The sequence below is a fragment of the Lontra canadensis genome, unplaced genomic scaffold (assembly GCF_010015895.1).
Source record: "Lontra canadensis isolate GAN:19392208 unplaced genomic scaffold, GSC_riverotter_1.0 scaffold5, whole genome shotgun sequence".
Classification (NCBI taxonomy): Eukaryota; Metazoa; Chordata; class Mammalia; order Carnivora; family Mustelidae; genus Lontra; species Lontra canadensis.
In genome coordinates, this window is record NW_022630999.1 from 35,199,907 (window position 1) to 35,224,293 (window position 24,387).

Genomic DNA, 24,387 nt, shown 5'->3' on the forward strand with positions numbered 1-24,387 from the left:
GAGAAAAACTGCAAAGCTCTGATGAAAGATTACCAAAGAACTATAGTTGGAGAAATATTCCATGTTTGTGGATAGGAAGACTCAGTATTGTCAAGGTGTCAATTCTTCCCTACTTGAGCTAAAGATTCAATACAATCCCAGTCAAAAGCCCAACAAGTTATTTTACGGATATCAACAAACTAATTCTGAAGTTTATATAGAGAGGTAAAAGATCTAGAATAGTTAACATAATAGTAAAGGAGAAGAATAAACCAGAAGAAAGACACCTCACAACCTCAAAAATTATTTTAAAACTATAGCAGTAATCAACACAATGTGGTACTGATGAAAGAATACACAAATAGATCAATGAAACAGACTATAGAGCCCAGAAATAGACCAATATAGTTTGCTGATATTTGACAAAGGACTAAAGACAATACAATAGAGCAAAGACAGTCTTTTCAACCAGTGGGACTGGAATAATGTGGGAGGAAATCTAGCTGATCTTGGGTATGGTGATGACTTTTTAGATACAACACTAAATGCATAATCCATGAAAAAAATAACTCATAAGCTGGGCTTCATTAAAATTTAAAACTTCTGCTCTATGAAAGACACTGTCAAGATAATGAAAAAAAAGGGCACAGACTGGGAGAAAATATTCACAAAAGACACATCTGATAATGAATTGTTAGTTAAAATATATAAAGAACCCAGAAAAAAAAAATAAGAAAATACCCAATTTTAAAAATGGGCAAAGGACATGAACAGAAACCCCACCAAAGAAGACATAAAATGGCAGTAAGCAAATGAAAAAGATGTTCAACATCGTATGTTATTATGAAATTGCAAATTAAAATGACAAGATACCACACCTATTAGAATGGCCAAAATCTAAAACATGAACACCATTAAATGCTGGTAAGTATGTAGACCAAAAGAAATTTTCATTCACTAGTGCTGGGAATGCAAAATGCTATAGTTACATAGGAAGACAGTTGGGTAGTTTCAAAACTAAACACGCTCTTACCATATGATCACACAACTGCATTCCATAGTATTTACCCAAAGAAGTTGAAAACTTATGTCCACACAAAAACCTGCACACAGATGTTTACAGCAGCTTTATTCATAACTGCCAAAACTTGGAAGCAATGAAGATGTTCCTAAGTAAGTGAATGGATAAATTGTATACACCCAAACAATGGAATACTATTCAGTACTAAATAGAAATAAGCTATCAAGGCATGAAAAAAACACAAAAGGACCTTAAATGCATATGACTAAGTGTAAGAAGCCAATGTGAAAGGGCTATACATACTATATGATTCCAACTATATGACATTCTGGAAAAGATAAAAACTATGAAGATAGTAAAAAGATTAGTAGTTGGCAGGGGTTACAGGAAAGGAGGGATGAATATGTACCATTATACATTTGTCAAAACCCATCGAGTGATCAATAGGGTTCACCAACAGTGAATATCAAAGTAAACTATTAAGTCTGGATGATGATATAGGTTCATGGATTGTAGTAAAAGTACCACTGTCAATACTGGAGAGGCTGTGCATGTGTGAAGGCAGAAAATGAAGGGGAACCCTCTACACTTTCCACTCAATTTTGCTATGAACCTAAAACTGCATTAAAAAATAAACTTTACATAAATCTTTTTTAAAAGGGGAGAAAGGCTGGCATCTTTTGGAAACTATAGTACTAAACGAAAAAGAAATGCCAGGGGAGGGATTTTAAGGTCCTGTAACATTAAAGAATTTTTTTTAAACTTCCAAAGGATGCAAAGCTTCCCCCAACCAAATCTCCTACTTCCTACCTATCCCCCCGCAAAATCTTCCAATAAAGAAACTATACTTTGTTACACTGACAAAGGATGCTCTTAAACAAAGGTTTTTGTAAATTTAACCTCAAACTGCCAGTCCCGTCCCAAAAAAATGTAGAGACGTGAGCAATACTCAGCTATACAAAAACAAACAAAACAAAACAAAAATACCCACCCATAAAAGAAGGACAGAGAAAGAAGAGGGAGAGCAGAAGAAAACTAAAACACTACAAATCAGCCTTTCTTAACTGGGATTCAGTAAGATAATCATGTCCCAATGAGAGAGATTTCAGTAACTATTTTCTTAATTTCCAAAAAGACAATACATAACTATCATACTACTTATGTATAACAGAAGTGAATTTATTATATACCAGGTATGCCTTACTGCTCTTATGGGATCTGACTGAAAAGTTACTCCAAACTGAATTAAATATACTCAAACAAGCTTTTGATGTTATTTTTGAAATGTCTTAAATCAGAAGTTCAAAAACAAGAACAGAAATGAACCAAAAGCAGAAAGAAATGAAACAAGATTTGACTCAGCAAAAGAAATAGAAACAAAACTAGAACAGAAATGAAAGTAAATTACAAGGCCCAAAAGTGATAAATTCAAATGAAAAATGTAGTATCACTGAAGAAAACCAGGAAAATATCCTAAGTGAATGGAAATGAGATAAAGAAAGAATCAAAATGGGACAGAAAGTGGTTGAAATGAGAGACAAAGAAGATCTATCTCATGTATAATTGGAGTCCATATGAGCATATATATGCATACAAACACACAAAATGAAATAGAATTAACATGTAAAACTGTAATCCGGGGCGCCTGGGTGGCTCAGTGGGTTAAACCTCTGCCTTCGGCTCAGGTCATGATCCCAGGGTCCTGGGATCGAGTCCCGCATCGGGCTCTCTGCTCAGCGGGGAGCCTGCCTCCACCTCTCTCTCTGCCTGCCTTTCTGCCTACTTGTGATCTCTGTCAAATAAATAAATAAAATCTTTAAAAAAAAAAAACACACTTATAAAACTGTAATCCAAGTTTTAGGATAAAGTTCCAGGGTTAAGTGTGTGAAGAAGAATGGGTAGTGACAGCCAAGAGGGTTTTCTTTTGGGGTGATGAAAATGTTCTAAGACAGGGGCGCCTGGTGGCTCAGACAGTTAAGCATCTGCCTTTGGTTCAGGTCAGGATCCTAGGGTCCTGGGACTGAGCCCTGCATCCAGCTCCCTGCTTTGCAGACAGCATGTCTCTCCCTCTCCCTCTGCCTCTCCCACGCCCTGCTTATGCTTTCTCTCTCTGTCAAATAAATAAAATTAAAAAAAAAAAAAGAAAGAAAGAAAAAAAATATTCTAAGTTGATTATGGTGATGGTTGCACAACTCTGTAAATATACTAAATACCAATGAATTGCATTACTTCAAATGGGCATATTGTATGATATGTGAATTATACCTCAACAAACCTGTTTAAAAAAAAAAAAGAAAGAAAAGAAAACAAACAAAGCCTCACGGAAACTTTCCAGAAATAAAAAGAAACCTGACTGCATGTTTAAAAGGTGTCCTGGTACTACAGAAAAATTGATCCACAGCATTAAGCTCTTAGAAGTATCTTATGGTAATTATTAGATTTTGAAGATAAAGAGATTTCTCACTTTAATTAAAAAAAAAAAAACCTTGAGAGAAAAAGCATTGGACTAGCATCAAACATCTTAAAAACAGTGTACCAAGCAAGGCACCAGTGGAGCAGCATTTTCAAAGCATTGTAGAAAATAGGGGTGCCTGGGTGGCTCATTCATTAAGGGTCTGCCTTCCACTCAGGTCATGATTCCAGCATCCTGGGGTTGAGCCCCATGTCAGGCTCCCTGCTCAGAGGGGAGCCTGCTTCTCCCTCTCCAGGTCCCCCGTGATTGTGTGCCCCTATCTCTGTCATAAGAAAATAAATCTTTTTTAAAAACTGTAGAAAATAAAATGTAAAGCAAAAATGTTCTATCCAAAGGCAACAGAAAAACAGTTTTAACAGTTAAGAGGTTAACAGGTTAACAGTTAACAGGTCAGAGAATTCTGTACCCATGAGCCCTTCCTCAGTAACCAAGAGATAACTCAGAAACGAAGATGCCCTGGGTGGTTCAGTTGGTTAGTGTCTCTTGATTTGGGCTTAGGTCATGATCTCAGGGTGGTGAGATTAAGCCCTGAATCAGGCTCCACAATTCTCTCCCTCTCCATATGTCCCACCCCCCATCGCATGTAAAAGCACATGGCTCTCTAAAATAAATAAATCAATCTTAAAAAGAAGAAGAAGAAGAAGAAGAAGCAGGAGGAGGAGGAGGAGAAGAAACAAAGAAGAGGGTAGAAGAATAGGTTATACATTCTGACAAAACAGAAATAATGCAACTTAAAAACTGGAAGGAGAAGGGCGGGAAGAGGAAAGAAAAACTCTGTTATATAGGCAGTTAAGTGGAAGTTAAAGAATTCCATGGAAGACTGATAGATTTGTTAATAAGACATTAAATAAAAAACCAAGAATTAGAGGCCTTTTAAAAAAGTTGTAAGCGTATTAACAGAACAATTAACAGACAATTACAAACAATTACAAACCTCCTAATTTTAAAAGGAAATTTCTGGGCACATGGGTGGCTGAGTCTGTTAAGCATCTGACTCAGCTCAGGTCATGATCTCGGGGTCCCAGGATCAAGCCCTGCATTGGGCTCTGTGCTCAGTGGGGAATCTGTTTGAGATTCTCTCTCCTTCTCCTTCTGCCCCTCCCTTTGCTCCAGCTCCCCCTCTCTCTGTCCCTTTCTCCCTTTCTCTCTCTAAAATAAATAAATAAATCTCTAAAAAGTTTTCAAAAATAAAAGGAAAAAACACATCACGAAAAGAAAGTAGAAGATATGCGAAGAGACATAGATTAAAAACCCGTGAACACATACTACTCCCAGTCTAAGCCAGATCAGGAAGACAAAAAACAAAGTTCAAAAGAATAAACATAATCAAGAAGGTAGAAAATCTTAGAGATATCAAACTGTACACTCTGTTAATAGAGACTAAACCTACTTTTCAAGCACACATGAAAAATTTATGAAAACTGGTCATATTTTAGATCACAAAGAAATAGTAAATCAAATAATAATAGTCTCTGAGAAAGGAGAAAAATCAAAAAACAGTAGTCTCTGATCAAAAGACAAAAAAACTAAAAATGATTCCCATAAAAATAATTTAAACATTTTTCTTCAAAATCAATGCTACAAAACAACCCATGAAGCTTCTGGCCTATATGTCCTTTGAAGATTTAACAGAATTCCCCTTGAAACCAATGGGTCTGCTGCATTTTTGTGGACTAGTTCCTTGGAAGTTTCTCTATTCTAGTCTTCATAACTTATTCTTAGGTAAGACTACTCAACACTATAGAGAATGCAGTTCACCCAATTCATATGTTTGATACATGCCCAACAAGCACACAAAAAGCTTCTTATGGAAATAGGCAAGTTGATACTCAAGTTCACATGGGCAAACAAACTTAAAAGAATACTCAGGAAAGACCCAAAAAAAAAAAAAAAAAAAGAAAAAGAAAAGGGAAAAAGAAAAGCTACGGGGACAGGGCAGAGGGGAAAGGTGGGGAGGAACAGCCCTACCAGGCACTAAAATCCACTACTATAAGCCATTCTAATGAAAAATAAGGTACTTTTATGGCAAAGGTATACAAAATTACCTCAGTGTAGGGTCTGCAAGCTTTTTCTGTAAAGGGTCAAAAGGTAAATATTTTAGGCTTTGCAAGCCTCACAGTCTCTGTCACAACTACTTAACTCTTCTGCTGTAGCACAAAAGCAGCCATATACAATATGTAAATGAATGAGTGTAGCTGTGTTCCAAGATAACGTTATTTACAAAAACAAGGCTCAGTTTGGCCAGCTGGTCATACTGTGCCAAATCCTGGTCTAAGAGAATAGAATATCCAGAAATAGACCCAAGTACATAATGGACATTTAGTACATGGTAACAGTGGCATCTCACATCACTGCGTAACTTATTTTTTTATTTTTATTCTATATATTTGGATTTCACATTTGGAACAAAGCCAGGACCCACCAAAAGGCTTTACAGACAAGTTTCAGTAAACATTATATATTACCTCTAATTTAGTCCCACAGATGAAACCATATATACTTTAAACATAAATAATCTTGGGGCACCTGGGTGGCTCAGTCAGTTAAGGGTCCTGGGATCAAGTCCCACATCAGGCTTCTTGCTCGGTGGGAAGCCTGCTTCTCCCTCTGCCTGCCACTCCCCTTGCCTGTGCTCAATCTCTCTCTCTGTCTCTCTGAGATAAGTAAATAGAATCTTAAAAAAAATAAAAATAAAAATAATCTTATCATTGTATGCACTGTTAAAGAACAGCATGTTACATGTTACCAATAACTGAAGAAATGTTAAAACCCAATGATGAAGGAGTTTTTTGGGGGGGGCAGGGGGGAGTTTCTGAGAGTTATTGAGAATAACTGACAAACATCAATGTATAAGTTTAAGGCATACAGCAAGACTGGAACACCTTGTGGCTCAGTCAGTTAGCATCTGCCTTCAGCTCAGGTCATGATCTCAGGGTCCTTTATTGAGTCCTGCACTGGGCTCCCTGCTCAGCCAGGAGGCTGCTTCTCCTTCTGTCTGCTACTCCCTCCATTTGTACTCTCTCTTTCTCTCTGACAAATAAATAACATCTTAAAAAAAAAAAAGAAAAGGCACACGGCAAGATGTTTCATTTACACATACTGTGACATGATTACCACAACAGCTAACATCCATTTTCTCATACAGATACAATAAAAAGAAAGAAGAATAAAAGGGAAATTATTTTTCTCCTTGCGATGAGAACTCTTAAAATTTACCCTCTTAACAATTTTCCTATATACTGTACAGCAGTGTTAGCTACAGTCATCGTGTTGTACCTTACATCGTTAATGGTTTGTATCTTTAGACCACCTTCCTCCAATTCCCCCACTTCCCATCCCCCACCTTTCGTAACCAGAAGTCTGATCTCTTTCTCGGTGAGTTTGGAGGTGTTTGTTTGCTTTTTAAGATTTTCATACAAGTGAAATCATACAGTATTTGTCTTTCTCTGTCTGACATTTCACTCAGCATAACGTCTTCAAGGTCCATCCACAATATGTCACAAATGGTAGGATTTCCTTGTTTTTTATAGCTGAATAATATTCCATTGTATATATATAACACAACTTCTACATGCATTCATCCATGAATGAACACTTAGGTTGATTCATGTCTTCGCTACCATAAATAATCCTGTTATCAACTGCGGGGCAGTGGGTGTGTGTGCAAATATCTTTTTGAGTTTGTGTTTTCCATACCTTATATTCCCAGAAGTGTAACTTTTGGATCTTTTTAACAAGAGTGCTGGGACAACTTATTAACCATTTGGAAGAAGATAAAATTAGAGCCATACTTAATAGATTATACATGAAAAGACTCCAAATAGATCAGAAATTTAAACTTAAAGAGACCATAAGTACTGGAAAAAGACGTGTGAATTTCTTTCAAATCTGGGTGTAGGGTAAGCTGATTTAACTATAAGTCAAAATCCAGATACAATAAAAGGAAAAATAGGAAAATCTGGCTAGATAAATATTTTTAACTTCTGCACAGCAATATTTTTAACACTATAAAATCAAAAGGAAAATGAAAAGCTGGAAAAAAATACTTACAACATATGTCACAAATGAAAGGACTTATATGCCTAAAATTTCCTTGAGATTGAGGGCAAAAATTACTAAAATCCCAATAGGAAATAGGGAAAAGTATGATCAGACTTCTTTAAAAGATATAAAAATGACCCTTAAATAAGAAAAGATGTTCAGACTTACTCTTAAGAGATGCAAATCAAAGTTACACATTTCTCACCTAACAGTGGCAAATATTCTGTCAGTGAACCAGTGAGCAAACAGGCACTCTCATAGATGTCTGATGGGAAAGCAAACATGTATGACCCTTTTGGAGGATAACTTGGCAATATTTAACAAAATTACATCTGTAATTACATTTGATCCAGCAATCCCACTTCTAGGAATTATCCCTGAAGATACACGGTAATTAAATAACATTCTGAAAATACCTATGCACAAGGTTATTCAATGGAGCACTGTATGTAATTTCAAAAAAAAGTGGAAGGAACCTATATGCTCATATATAAGATACTGGTTGAATAAACTATGGCATATCAACACAATGAAATACTATGCATCCTTAAGCAGGAATAATTAAGGCCTTGATATAGAGTAATTTTCAAGGTACACTTTTAGGTGAAAAAAAAATAATAAAGTGAAATGGAGTATTTATGTATCTATGTGCCACCTTTCGTAGAAGAAATAAGCAGAGCAGAAATAAGAAAATATACGTGTACCTCTTCATTAGTACACTAGAAAACCCAGGAAGGATAAACCAGAAACTAATGAAACTGGTTACCCAGTGGAAACAGAATGGGAAGAATGAGAACAGGACAGAAGGATGGCTATACCTGCCTGTGTTGTTCTGATTCTTAGAACTAGGTATATTAAATGCTTTATGTACTCAAAAATATAACCGACAAGGATTGGTAGAGATGGAATATCAGCAAAAGAAATAAAACTAAATATACTTCAAATGAATAATATAATCACACTTAATGATGGGGGGAAAACTAAATCAAGTGACTTTTGAAACTCAGTAGACTAAACAGCCACAAGCAAAAGATTTATATTTTAATTATGAAGAAATATTCAGTATGATTAATATAGTTATTTTTCAGTGATATAGGTGAGCAATTCTAACACCATACATTCTAGAACTGAGTGTGTAAATATATTGTGGGAAATAGAAGTCAGGTTTCTCGCTGTTAGAGAAGGGAGTTATAAAAACAAAAAGCAGGGGTGCATGGGTGGTTCAGTTGATTAGCCATCTGACTCTTGATCTCAACTCAGGTCTTGATCTCAGGGTTGTGAGTTCAAGCCCCGCACTGAGGTCCTCACTAGGCATGGAACCTACTTAAAAAAAAAAAAACTTTAAAGACGAAAAGTGTTACCTTACATAAGGCTAGAATGAAATCTATGAGACTAGAATTGGAGATATTGTGAACTCATGGTTTTTAATACATACAAAAGGAGGGATTTTTTTTTTTTTTATGAAGAAAGACAAAATTATACATATATTACCTAACATGGTTGGCTGAGAGGGCCTAAAAACAATCCCAGTAGCACTAAGCACACCTACCACAGAGATTTAAATACCATTCTTCACTAAAAGTAACCAATGCTCCTTGGAAAATCGACTCATCCCAGCACAGAGTATAGGAAAATACACAATGAATCTGGGACATTTTTGTTGCAGCAGAAAGTAAGGAAGTGCTTAAAGATCAAAAGGATACAGGAGCCAAGTTGAAGGGGCATCCACTAGCCAAACACTCAACAGCCTGACCATCAAAATAAATAATGATAATAAGAAATTATAACCACTGAGTAAAGTAGGAACCACAAATCTGTACTGATAAAATAAATGAATAAATTGAAATTCTAATGAAAAAGCATTTAGTTTCAAAGTACCATGCCACAAAATATTTAATTACAAAGGGGAAAAGGATAACTTTACCGTGAAGAAAGCTGCTAGACACCACCTTACTCAAGTAATCAAGCTGATCACCATTAGTAGTGAGGCAAACCAAAATCATACACCACCTGATAATTGGATGCAGTGAGAAGAATACAGCATCATTTTTGTGATATTCCTTTCAAAGATGTACAACTTAATTCTAATCATGAGGAAAAAGACAAACCCAAATTGACAGACATAACTGCAAAATAAATTATAATCTTCAGAAGTGTCATGGTCATGAAAGTCCAGCAAAGACTGAGCAACTATTCAAGATTGAAAGAAATTAAGTAAGTATGATAACATCATTCTGAACTGGATACCTTTGCTATTAAAAAAACCATTACTGGGGCGCCTGGGTGGCTCAGTGGGTTAAGCCTCTGCCTTCAGCTCAGATCATGATCTCAGGGTCCTGGGATTGAGCCCCGCATCGGGCTCTCTGCTCAGCAGGGAGCCTGCTTCTTCCTCTCTCTCTGCCTGCCTCTCTGCCTACTTGTGATCTCACTCTCTGTCAAATAAATAAGTAAAAATTAAAAAAAAAAAAATTACTGAACCTCTGATGAAACTTAAACAGAAACTGAAGTTTGGATGGCAATAATGTGTCAATGTTATTTTATTAATTTGATTCTCCTATTAGGATTATGAAAAGCAACCTCGTTCATAAGAAACACACTAAAATATTAGAGCAAAACAAAACATTCAGTTAGCTTTATTTTCAAATGGTTTGAGAAACAAAAAGTTCTTTGCACTGTACTCAGAATTATGCTCGAAACTGTCTCAAACTAAACAAAAAGCAAAATCTTTCAACAGCTGGTGTGCATTAATTAATACCCAACACTTCAAATTGTGGGATCAGGGGCACCTGGCTGGCTCAGCTGGTGGAGCATGTGACTCTCCATCTCAAGGTCATGAGTTCAAGCCCCATGTTAGGGGTGGAGCCTAGTTTTTAAAGAATTTTAAAAATAAAAATAAAACAAATTGTGGGATCATATCTTTCAGAAAAAAATGTGCTGAAATCTTCCGTGCTTCTTTTCACCACTACTGTCAGATGCTCTCAATAACCATCTCAAACTAGGACTGAATGAGGTTCATTTTCCTAAGCCATTCACTACAAGTCAACAATTAGGAGTTCATCCAACCATCCCTTTCCTGTGAACTTTTCCAGATCCCCAGGGGCAATGTTTCCTTTGGCAAAATCTTTTCTTTCAAATTAATTAGGTCATGGTGTCTTCTGCTACCAATACTTTAATCCTTAAGTTTTCATATCCTGCTGTCTTAAAGGTGGAGGATTAATCATTCACCTTTTATTCCAAATTAAATAACTAGGAAGCATCCTGTAATATAAGAGATCTTATATAAAGACTCCAATCATTGACTCCTGGTTTTCTAAAAAGGAGGAGAGGGGAGAAAGAACCTCCGTAAAGAGTCTCCATGTACCATCTGTCTACAAAAATTGGCAGTTGATTCTTCGTATTACCGGGCCATTGCATGGTACATGGTACACAGTAGTAGTCAGTAAATATGTACAAGATTTACAAGTGATTCTATACTTTAAGTATTTCTGAATAACCTCATTCTAACTAAAGGATCTCCTTTTTTTTTTTTTTTTTTATTTTATTTATTTGACAGAGAGAGACACAGCAAAAGAGGGAACATAAGCAGGGGGTGTGGGAGTGGGAGAAGCAGGCTTCACGCTGAGCAGGGAGCCTGATGTGGGGCTTGATGCCAGGATCCTGGGATCATGACCTGAGCTGAAAGCAGTTGCTTAATGACTGAGCCACCCAGGCGCCCTTGAAGGATCTCAATTTTGAAGTCCATCATAGCACCCAGGAAATCAGTAAGAAGGCACAGGCTGGCACAGTTGTTATGTGTTTGAAAATGTCTCTGGAGTTCTTTTCCTTCGCTAAGCATATTCAGTAGTATTAGATCTTCTTTCAGAAGGCCATGCCTTAGCTGACTCAGCACATACTCAAATTGCTCAGAGAGGAATCTGTAAAGAGGCTGTGAATTTAGAATATACTACTGAACAGGCTTGTTAAGCTTTTTCAAAATAATAGTGTTTAATCTTAGTGTGGGTGCAATAAGATACAAACTCTCTGGAAAACAATTTAACAAGACATATACAGTATGTCTCTTGGAAATATATTCTAAGTCATTCAAAAGGAAGGCAAAGATTTATGCACAAAAATGGTGATTAGTGTTTTAACATTTAAAAATGAAGATTCTAGGGACGCCTGGGTGGCTCAGTTGGTTGAGCGGCTGCCTTCGGCTCGGGTCATGATCCCAGCGTCCTGGGATCGAGTCCCACATCGGGCTCCTTGCTCCGCGGGGAGCCTGCTTCTCCCTCTGCCTCTGCCTGCCTCTCTGTCTGCCTGTGCTCGCTCACCCTCTCTCCCTCTGTCTCTGACAAATAAATAAATAAAAAATCTTTAAAAAAAAAAATAAATAAAAATAAATAAAAATAAAAATGAAGATTCTAAACACCCAGAAAAATGACAAATCACATGATGTTCATCAAATACATTACATGATAATTTCAAATTATGTCATGAGAAATTTTTAGTAAAAGGAAAACATTAACACAATCATCCTAAGTGTACAAAGCATATAAAGTAAAATAACATATGAAATTACATACACATATAAAAATTTTCAAATATGAAACATAAACACAGATGAAATATTGACAGAAAATATGCCAAAACAGTAAGAATGGCACTTCCTAAATTGAGGATTATTTCTCATTTTCCTTTCCACTCTCATCCAAACATTCTACAACATGCATGTATTACTCTTATAATCAGAAAAGAGTATTTTTTTAAACAAGACAAAAATACAACAAGCTAGTCTTCAAAGCAAAATCAATTTTTACTCAAAATACTCTTTCAACTCACATGATGAACACTTGGATTCAAAGAACTCAGAGAATAAATTCCAAAGTAGTTCTAGCTAGGACAGCAAATACCACTACACCATATAATCCTAACAAAGCTTAATGACAGCCATTCCTTCATATTCCTATTTATTATGCTATTCATGGACTATTCTAGAAAATGGGTATATTTACCATGCAGTGAATAAGACAGGACCCTTTTTCCCACAAAAGACAGATTCTGGTGGGGAAGAAAGATGACAGATAGGAGGGAGAAGAAAACACGGAATATAATTCCAGGCAGTGCTAAGTGCTATGAAGAAAAAAATAAAAGCAGGGTAAAAGAACAGAGTGAAAAGCAGGAAGTTATTTTAGGTTGGGTGGTCAGAGAAGGCCTCTAAAGAAGAGATTATCTGATGATTGCGGCCAGTTATTTGCCCAAGCGCTGGTCTAGATAGATGTTGCTGTGAAGGTATTCTGTAGATGCGATCTACATTTACAACCTGTACACTGTGAGTAAAGCAGATCACCCTCCATAATGGACACGGGCTTCATCCAATAAGCTGAGGGCCTTGAGAGTAAAGATTCTGCCTCAAGACTGCAACAGAGAAATCCTGCCTGAGTTTCCAGGCTGCTGGTCTGTCCCACAAATTTAAAACTTGCCAGTCCCCACAATCACATGAGCCAATGCTCTAACATATCTATTTAACCACCTACCTACATATCTATCTACTCATCTATCTACTGCTGGTTCCGTTTCTCTGAAGAATCCTAGCCAACCTTAGATTTGGTCTCCCTGCTTCCTCTCTCCATTATATCATCGACACAGTAGCAAAAGATCCTGTTAAATGTTAGAGAGACAAACTAGTCCTCTGGTCAAAATTCTCTATGGCTAGCCATCTCATGCAGAATAAAAGTCCCAAATCTTGGAATGCTCTAGCTCACTTCTCCTCCATAGCAATTACTACTATCTAACATATTATGTGCTCTACTCATTTTCTTTTTTTCCTCTACTAAAATTTAGGTTCCAAGACAGAGTAACAGAGTGGCTTTTTGTCTGTTTTGGGAAATCCTGTATACCCATCCACTACATTAATCCCTGGCACACAGTAGGAGCATCATAAATATTTGTTGCTTGAAGAAAGACAAATGAATAAACAATGACTGATTTTTAATTTGGTCTTTGTGCTTTCCTATGTTTTCTAGTTCTCTACTGGGCATGTATCTCTGCTACGATCATATATTGCTGGGAATACAGCAGTCCCCCCTGACCCACAGATCCACTTTCTGTGGCTTCAGTTACCCACAGTCAGCTGCAGTCTGGAGGCAGATGATCCTCCTCTGACTCGTCATCAGAAAGTCACGTGTAGCCTAGCACTACGTCACAGCGCCTGTGTCATTCACCTCACTTCGTCTCATCGTGGAGGCATTTTATCATCTGATTTCATCATAAGAAGTACAGTACAATAAGATACTTTGAGAGAGACCACATTCACACAACTTTTATTACAGTATTTTATTACAATTGTTCTATTTTATTTTTGTTCATCTCTTATTGTGCCTAATTTATAAAGTAAACTTTGTAAAAGATATATATGTATAGGAAAAAACATAGTATATACAGGGTTTGGTAGTATCAGCAGTTTCATACAACCACTGAGGGTCTTGGAAAGTATTCCTCACAGATAATGGGGAAACTACTGTAATGTAAATTAGAATAATCTTTTTCCTTGAAGTTTGGTCAAAATTTAAAAGCCCTAAGAAAGGTTGTATGCTTCCTCTGAGTCAGAATTTTTCCAATGAATAATACAATCTGAGGAATTAATCATAGACACTAAAACCTAGTGACCTTAATGTCCATCAAAAGAGACTGATTAGGGGCGCCTGGGTGGCTCAGTGGATTAAGCCTCTGCCTTCAGCTCAGGTCATGATTTCAGAGTCCTAGGATCAAGCCCCGCATCTGGCTCTCTGCTCAGCAGGTAGCCTGCTTCCCCCTCTCTCTGCCTGCCTCTCTGCCTACTTGTGATCTCTCTCTGTCAAATAAATAAATAAAAATCTTTAAAAAAAAAAAAAAGAGACTGATTAAATTACTGTATGCCCAGACAATTGAAAATAGAGACTTTTACTAATATAAACCATATTGATAAAAATCAGGTTACAATTCAGTTTAGAGAATATGGGACTATACATAAACAAAGAAACAAAAAATATATATAATACATATATGGAAATAAAATGTCAAGAAAAAAAGAATGGACACTAAAATGAAGTGAGATTATGGCTGAATGGTTCATTTTTTTATACTTAAAATTTCTGCAATGAAAAAGTGTTACTTTCATAAAAGGAATAATAAATATAAATCAATAGAAACATATAAAATAAGCATTTTTATAAGTAACATAGTAAGTGTGTGTTATATGAGATCTAAGACATCATTTTTGTTGAAAATGTAAGGACATTTTCTAATGTGGTCTGAATCCCATTTGTTTGCCTCCCTATCCTCAAATTATACTGTTAAACCTTATCATCATGCACTCTGTGGTTTTAGAAACCATAAATTAAAACTATTAGTAACACAAAATGTAGTTTTAATTTTCCCATAGTAGAGGCGCTCTTCCACAGGAAATGTGATTTCTTTAGTACACTGAACTTTCAAAGTCTATAAAATGGTCCAAGTGGGGTGCCCGGGTGCCTCAGTCAGTTGAGTGTCCAACTCCTGATTTTGGCTCAGGTCATGATCCCAGGGTTGTGAGATCAAGCCCAGGGCTCCACAGGCTGGGTGTGGAGTCTACTTAAGAGTCTCTCTCTCCTTCTCCTCCGCCCCTCCCCCTGCTCTCTTCCTCCTCTCTCTCTCTCTCTCAAATAAATTAATTAATTAAATGTTCCAACCTCTATGAAAACAATTCAGCCACACTTATCAAAAAAAGCACCACCCACTTTGTGATAAACCAGTGAGCTATATACTTGAGATTTCTGATTTCTCTATAACTATGTTGTAATTCAAAAAAGAAAAAAAAACTGTACTCTTCTTTCTCATCACCCCCCCCAAATCTACGAATGATAAAAGTAACACTGATGAGTTATTTAGACTTTATAAATCTGAGGACATGTCTGTAATACAGTGTGAAGTAAATAAAGGAATTAAAGGAAGGTGCTATATCAGTTTTTCTATTTAAAAGAAGGAAGAAAAATCCCTTAATTGTACAGTAATATATCCTCAGGTTAAAAACAAAACAAAAACAAATACACAGTGGTAGACAACAAACTGTTAACATCTGGGTGTAGGGGGAGATTGGAAGGGAGAGATTATTAAATTTTTCTATATACAGATAATTTAATTAACCACTGGTATTCTTTGGTCAAGCAATTCTACTTCTAGGAGTTTATTCTAAAGACATAATCTTGCAAGCCTAAGATAAATGTCCAGTGAAAATAGTAAATTGGAGTGCTAGGATACAAAAAAAACTGATGTTTAAAGTTTCCTCAATAGGGAATTGGCCAAATTCTTTTTTAAATGATAAATGATATAATGCAGTATTATTGCAGCTATAAAAGAGAGTAAGGTCATATAGGGTTTTATATGGTGACAGGGAAGAATGGTCAACATATACTAAAAGGATACTAGAAAACTAATCAAGTGATACTTTGGAAAGTAAGACCTGGGGTCAAAGGAAATTTTAGATGTCTTTTATAACTTTCAGTACCAATTATATTATCTTTAAATCTATGAACCATTTTTACAATTTTCTTAATGCTGACATGAAACTGATTTCTCTAATGTCTTTTTATTTTATAGGCCATCTTAGATTTGCTTTAACATGCCCTGACAAAAACTAAGCTGGAAAAGAAGAAAGCTAAACTAAGAATAGCATTAATTTTGAATATTATTCAAGGTTGAGCTGAATGGTACTCTTTATTTTTCTGTATGTTTGGGAATTTCCATAGTAAAATTTTTCACATAAAATCTTACAAAGAGCCCTGCTGTGTAACAGAGATAAATTCAGAGTAAGCACTATGTTAGGCCCTCCTTTAACCCGCTTGTGACTCCAAAGTCAAACTCTGGGGTTCCAAAGGACATTTAAAACACCACTGGTTACAATCACTATCATCACCATAGTAATTCAGAGAGCCTGCACAATTTGATGGTTTCCTCCTTGCCTAACAAGGAAGACAGACCCTAAAACAACAGATGTTCTCTCTGGGTGGTGAGTTTACTGATTTTTTTTTTTTAAAGTAATGATATTTTATAAATTTTCTTATAAAGAGAAAAGAATTTTTTTAATGTTCATAAAATATAACAGACTGTGCCATTAAATAATCCAAAAGGTTACTCCAAGCCTTCCCAGTAGCCTCAGAGTGCAACAGGATATGCAACAAGAAATGATAAAACCTCAATGTTCATTAGAAAAAGGACAAAGACAATTGAGTTGCAACACCCACTCTGACATACGGAAGCAGCTCAACAAAAGAACACCTGACAGTTGGGGCCATATCATCCGCCTGGTCCTTTATCCTATTCTTAGCCTGCCCTGGAATGGAATCCAAGACTGTAAGACTGGAATTCCCTCTCCTTGAATAGGGAAGCAGGAAGAAGCAATGACAGAAATGGATTTTCATCCCCTCAACAAACAAGCAATCAGTAAGGGATAGCTGTTACCATCCTCTCCTTCACAAAATCCTGTAGGCAGATAGAACTATATTTTTAAGGATGAGGAAACTGAGGTTTAGGGAAGTTAAGTAACTTGCCTTGTGTCACAGAGCTACTAAGCAGCAGGCAGAAGATTAGAACTGAGCTTGTCTGCTCCGGAGCCAGGACTCTTTCTACCAAGCTACAGCCCATATCTAAAAACATCCTTTCATCCCACAGTAAGTTCCAACTATAGTGTTCTTACTCCTCTGTGGCTCACTATCCATACTGAAAGTAAGAAAAGAACCAAGAAAGAAAGCTGTCACGAAGTTGTACTGATTGTCCAGCACTATCCATACTAGAGCTTGGAAGGGAGGAGGCACTAAAACTTGATTCACATGATCCTTGCTGTCAATCCAAATCATCAGTCTTTGCCTTGAGAAAAGCTTATCGCTAATACTCTCCCCAGCTGAGAGCTTGCAAATGGCATTCCCAAGAAAATTTGTCAGTCCATACTACCATTCTAGGCGTGTTAGCATTCAACTTTTAACACTAGAAATAAAGGAGAATTTGTTCCAACCTAAAAATGGCATTTGCCAAGTTACTATCAACAGCATGGTGACGAAGGCACTGGCTTTGCAGTTATCGAGACCTACGTTCATAACCCAGTTCTGCCACTTTAACAAATGTGTAACCTTAAGCAAGTCAATTCAGTTCAATAACTGCACATACTAAAAAGCGATCACGGATAACTTTTCCATAAGGATTAAATGAAATAATCTAGTACCTAGAGCCTGACACATAAAAAGAAGATAGAAAATAAACGATACACACTATTACTAACATTGGTATTACTCCCATGCCAGAATATGCCTTAGCAAATAATTCTTCATGGTCTGAACTCTTGATTATTCAATGTAACAATCAACTGGTTCAATTTGGAGAGCTGAACCAACTGAGAAATTGATTCAGTTCAGCTTGTTCAAAGACATCCAGATATTCCAGTTCAACTGTTCTTTAAAAAAAAGCGTTTAGTCCTTGTTTAAACTGGTTCACATTTTTTTAAAAGCACATATACATTTGGATAACTTCATAGTTTATTACCCACATTCTCTGTCTCACACTTTACTTGTAGTTTAGTCTGGATTTTCCTTAACAGGTCTGCTTACTACAACACATTCCTTCGGAGCAGGGAACAAGTTTGTATTGTTCATCTTTATGTGGCCAGCACCTGTATAGGCCTTGGCACATACCAAATACTCAGTAAATTTCTCGCAGCAAAGCCATTCAGGAAACTCACTAGCTTTAAGATTCAGGAGGATTCATTTTGGCCACAGGAATGCAATTTTTTTCACCTACAAATATTTGGCAGGTTTTTTTTTAATTTTCAAATAAACAATGGCTAAACAAGCCACACACCAGATATCTCAAAAGTAAAGTTTTCACAAACAAAAGTAAGATGGAAAATTCCAGAAATAGTAGCATTCAAGCACAGAGGAAAGAACAATTTGGAATCTGGCCGAGCTAGGGTTCAAATGCCAGCTCCACTACTTCACAGCTATGTAGTATTAACTTGGGTCCAACAACACATATCACCTCTGAAACTCAGTTTCCACATGTGAAAAATGGGGAAAATAACACCTACCTCACCTGGTTGTCACAAAGCTAATATATGTGAAGCGCCAAGTACTGTTGATGGTAAGTTGTCTTTATTTTTTTTTTAACAGTTTATTGAGGTAAAAGAGTGATTTTTTTTTTTTCCCAGTCTTAGCAATCCCTTTTCCCTTCTCACCCACAGCAAGCAGAACCTGGAGGGAATGCATAATGCCTAAAGGTAACTATTATCTTTATTTCTGCTTTTCATAAGGTACGCTAATTCACCCACACAGGCAGGCTAATTGGCTCAAGCTCCAACTGGCAATGGGTCAGGTGTGGTAATTTTAAGAAGGACCCTGTCATGCAACTGGCAATGGGTCAGGTGTGGTAATTTTAAGAAGGACCCTGTCATGCAACCCCAGAGCCCAAGCAAAGTCAAGCAGGCTCTTCAGGTAACCTGTTCTCCTCTGAGGCTTTCTTACAATGGGCTCCCTGAGAGGTATGCAATGTCAGACAAGAGTCATCTCTGTGATAAACCAAAGATGTAGCATATAAGCTAACAGGCATTCTTTGAAAACCCAAGCCGAAATTAAATCAACTAAACTGTAGCACTGTTTGGAGCCTGAAGAAAGAGAACAGGAACACTGGTGTTAAAACAGTAATACGTAAAATCAGTAAGTAGACTGGAAGGAAATCTAACATGTTCTTAAATATATGTTTACTTCCATTCACAAAGGGAACAAAACAGAGTAATGATTTGCTAATTCCAATCAGGTGAGTGCATACTTCATTCTACTGTGCAGCAGACTCTCAATTATATAATAAAGAAAACAAAAATCTAAATAAACACAATTCCTAATACATGTCTTAAAGCAGTATTTGCTCCATTCACATTTCAGTAAATATCGTTCAGTATTCCACCATATTTCAATGTCTAATCAAGGCAAAGTTTACATTTTTTCTCTTAAATGATTTTCCCTGGGAGAGATAAGTCAAAGAACTTTGAACACATTTGGGTTTCCATTTTCAACAAGGTAAGAACCCCTATTTCCTCCCACACACCCCACCTCCAGAGAATTCATAATACTGATACTAAAATACATTGAATAATGTTTCCCACTGGTCAATTACTTTAAACTGAATGCAGTAAAAAGAATCTGCACTTCAATCTGCACTACAGTTCCTCCCCTACTTCAATTTCTGGAAAAAACTCACTCGCCCCACTAACAATTAACTTTAAACATTCAAGTAATAAGCATTTCAGAAAAACACACTATTACTATAACACAAATACCCATTATTTAGCACCAAGGAGAGTCCATACAACAACACAACATCTGCCACTTCAAGAACATTTTTGTTAAAGTTACATTGCATGCAGGAAAGCTGCTTTTCCAAAGATAAGCACACATTACATTGGAGCCTCACTGAAACACCCAATCCCTGGACCCTAGGTGTTGTACCGCCTTTTTATGCAGACTCCTAAAACAACTGGATCTTGTACTGAATTCACTCTCTAGTTAATTGTGTTATTGAGGTTCCAGTACAGTTTTCTAAAGAAAGCAATTTGAATCAATAACCACACCAATGCTACTCAGAATGTTTGCCAATAAGTAAATAAAATACACAATCCCAATATGAAATTCTCCTCTTTCCTGGTTCCCCCACTCCATTTAGAGACTGTAAACACGAATAGAAAGATAACTTAGAGAACAGTAAAATCATCCATGCCATCAATATCCCTCTAACTCATTTCCTCATTTTACAATGTTTTCCTCAAACAGGGCAGTCTCCACAGGACACCAGGAATTTAATATCACTTTTTAAAGATATAATGAACTGTGTGGAATATGCAGTGATGAAAACTGAATATTGCTACTGAAATCATACTTAATTAAATACACGTTTTCTCTAAAAAGAACTTCCCCAATAAAGCCACAATGCTTTCTGCCTTGGCTCGCTCAGAATCCATCCCAAGTGAGTGCACTCAGGCCCCACACCTGCTAACCGTTTTTTTCCTGAGCAACCCCTCCCCACTCCCACCCCCAAAAGTTTTACTTTTATCTGTGGAATTCTCTGCCAGCCTCGGCCTGGAAACCTGGGTGGACCCTGAGGACAGGTGTCAGATCTGGCCTTTGGGAAGTGGCCCAAACCAACAGTTATTGGCAGCATAAAGCTGTGACCTTTAGTAAACTTCAATTTGAGATTTTATACAATTAGTAATTCCCTCCCTACTCCTTTTTTGAAGGAGGGAGAGAAAGCATGCCAAAAGATGAGTTTCAAAATAGAAAAATCACCACTTTAATTATGAAACCCTCCCAACTCAACAAAGAACTGTTAAAAGTAGCCAAATGGAAAATGTCAGGGTTTTGTGGGCACATGCACAACTATTAAACATGAGAATCAGAACTTCAAGGTAGGGGAGAGGGGGAGAGGGGAATAAAAGCAGGAGCAGAAAAAGAGGAGTAGAATCGGGCCCAGCCAAAGACCCATTTTCTCAGAGGGGCCCCTCCTGGTACTAACTCCTCCATGTGGGGCACCCAGGCTGGAGAAAAGCAGAGGGTTACACAGAACATTTAGCAGACTTAACATTGGATTAAACACACTACTGCAAGTTTCAACAAATGTTCATGGCATACGTAAAAAACACATTTACAACAAGAAAGAAGAGAGGCACCTGGAGACATCTGACACTGGGCATGCTCTGCAGGCAACTCAGTGCGCACATGCTCTCTACCAGGTTGGCGCAGCCTAGCCACAAAGACCTTGGCACAGAACACTGCAGGATGACAAAAAGGAAGGAAGAGAAGAAGCAGTTAGAGGCCGCAACAAATCACTCCTTCACACAGGCAACTTGAATGTTAGTTGGGCGGGGAATGCATCCTTGGAGTTTGGAGGTCAGGGATGGTGGGCCTAGACAACCTACTGAAACCCTGGGAGAGGGCCCACTTTCTGTCCTACAGAAAGGAGGTTTCTGCTGCCAATCACTAATTCCTCAGGACACAGTGAACAGAACCAAGAGGGAGAGAGAGAATGTTTAAATGAAAACCCACTAAAGGGAACTGTGAAAGTCTGCATGCACAAGATTAGTGGTTAAGATTGGGACTATAACTTCATAAAAATAACGGTTTCTAGTCGGAGTCATAAAATTATAACTGCCGTCATTACATCACCTACTATGTGCCCAGGACTTTAAATGTGTTTTCTAATTCCCACACCACAGTAAAGAAATGGAGGCTCAGAGGTTAAATCATTTGCACAAGGACACACAGCAAAGGAGGGGAGAGGCAGAATTTCAAACCTTCATTGTCTGCTATTAAACCCCCATTAATTCTACAAGACTATGATGCTTCTATTGTAAAAACTCTGATCATCTGAGTTTTTAACAGAGTACAGTTTTGTACTTTCCTAAATAAAATCACAGGACACCTAGAGACATGAGGCAAAAGGAATAAGAAAGATGAGTGATAGATTGATAGATACAGGCAATAAAAGAGCTGATTTAAAAATATCTGATTTTTCAGTGACACCCACAACTCTGCCTTCCCAAAGAAAAAACTCTGGAATATGATGATTTTAATTTTAGACTTTGTTTATAAAGTTCATTTGACACATGTAAGAACTTAAAGGCTTATTTCATTTACTCATTCCCATTCTCTATTAAAATCTTGCTGGTCTTAATGGAATTAAGAAAAAAGAAAAAATATGAAAGTGAACATATGCATTATGGCTAGTATTTTTAAGACATTGGATTATTTATTATTCAATAAGTACTTTTTTCTGCAGATCTCAGGTCAATTAGTTTACTGCAAAAACAATAACCATGCAAAAAAAAATTTTTTTAAACTAAGAGTGGGTGTTTGGATTCAACCAAAATGCTTCAGAAGTTTTAGACTCAACATCATAAACTTGTTTATCCTAGCTATAGTTAGGTTGGTCAGACATCCTCATTTTTCCTTGGACAGTCCAGGTTTACACTTGTTGTCCCAGCACAGCTTTCATTCTCAAAAGCATTCTCATTTGGGAGACAAATTCTGTTGCCATCCCAATTATAATATAAACAAAGATAGCTATGCTTGAAATCAAATAGACCTGGGCTCCTATCCAGCATCTGCCACTTACCCCTTACATATCACCTATAATTTAACTAGATATTGAGATTATTTATTTATTTATTTACTTATATATTTTAAAGAAGGCTCCTCGCCCAGCATGGAGCCCAGTGCAGAGCTTGAATTCACAACCCTGAGATCAAGACCTGATCTGATATCGAGTCACATGCTTAACCCACTGAGTCACCCAAGTACCCCAAATATTGATATTATTTAGAAAAGGTCTTTAAAGAATACAAAACCAGAGAAATCAAATGGAATTTAAAAAATCGAGCACCTTTTTGTAACAACCATACATTTCCAACATGTGTCTTTACTGCAAAGTTTACCACAGCCAATATAGAAATGTATCACTGACCATCCGGGGTCCCATATTTTGTAACCCCAACACTTTCCAAGTGCCACAAAAGATGCTGAATAAATGTCTGTATAATAATATAAAAAGTGCTGCCATTTATCAAGCTCTTGTTATATGCTAGACAGTTAACAGAGTAAACCCCCACAAAAACTTTGTTTTTCCCCACAAAAACTCTTTTTAGAGAGGTATTATTCCATTTTAAAGATGAGGAATCCAAGGACCAGTAAAGGAGTGCTTGATTTATTGAAACAGCAGCTTGTTCAGGAGCAAAAAAACAATGGCTAACTTGATAGTAAAATTAGGACTGGAAGTTAATCCTGCCTGACTCTAAATAAATCTGGTTTTTTTCTATTAAAACACTCTACCCAGAGAAATCTATCAAATGCTTATTGAAAGAATACTTACATCAGTATGCACCAGAAGGAGACGGGCAGAGAAAAGGCCCAGACATACTACATTCATAGACATTGCTTACGTGGATTATTTTAAATTAAATAAATTCCCAACACCCTCATAGTTCAATTTTAAGTTTCCTTTCAGGTATCTTTATAATTATCCAAATCGCAGAAACACTCAGATCTGATAACAGAGTTTAAGGATTACACCTGGATTCAACAACTGATAACAAATTAACACCAAAGTTCACCTGCAAATGAATTTTCATTTATTCCACAGAACCAGTCAGGTTCCCTCTGCAAGATTTAATATGTATTTGACTCAAACAGTAAAACTATGAAGACACAGGAATACTGTACCCTGATTAGATTATGCTAATGCCTTGGATCCAAAATTTTTTAAAAAGGACATATTTTCATATTTAATAAACCAAAGAATCATACAGAACTGGAAGACAATTTAGTCAGCACCTGCATCCCTGATTTTAGAAGAAACTAAAGCCCAAAGAAGAAAAATAATGATCTTCCCAAAGTTTCCTAACCATCTAATGACCTAATAGTTACAAATATATGGAAAACAACTAAAAAGAAAATTTTCTGAAAACTTAATTTCAAAATATTAGCCATCTACTACAATGTTTTTAAAAGCTTGATACTGAAATTGTATATTCAGGAAAAGGTAAGAACCCTCTTAAATCTAATTTCCAAGAATTCGTAATCTCTATGAAAGACATTGTGGAGTACAGAGAGTAATGCCAGTATTTATTAAAGGTATTAGAACTTCTTTACTTTCATACACAATTAAGAAACCAACCACAGTGTTGAAAAAAGTCTTTATACAACAGAAATACACCCATCTTTTAATAAGGATGTACCTGCTAGTCTAAAACGAGGCTCTCTTAGGTGTAATGGCCCAAGAAGACATTGTTCAAATTTGAAAACAATGGATAAAAATAAAAGTTCTCCATTTATCAACTAAGAGCATTAAA

General features: G+C 36.7%; 1 protein-coding gene across 7 annotated transcripts in view; it reads right to left on the bottom strand.

Annotated features, from left to right (window-relative positions):
* FBXW11 (F-box and WD repeat domain containing 11) overlaps positions 1-24,387 on the bottom strand; it is a 120,933-nt gene that overhangs the window by 63,723 nt on the left and 32,823 nt on the right. For 4 of the 7 annotated variants that reach the window (XM_032851805.1, XM_032851808.1, XM_032851807.1 and 1 more), the window contains exon 2: positions 21,211-21,312. The exons of the other annotated variants lie outside the window; for them this stretch is intronic. In XM_032851805.1, coding sequence (XP_032707696.1) covers positions 21,211-21,312 — 102 coding nt within the window. The remainder of the gene's footprint in view (positions 1-21,210; positions 21,313-24,387) is intronic. 7 annotated transcript variants of the gene reach the window in all.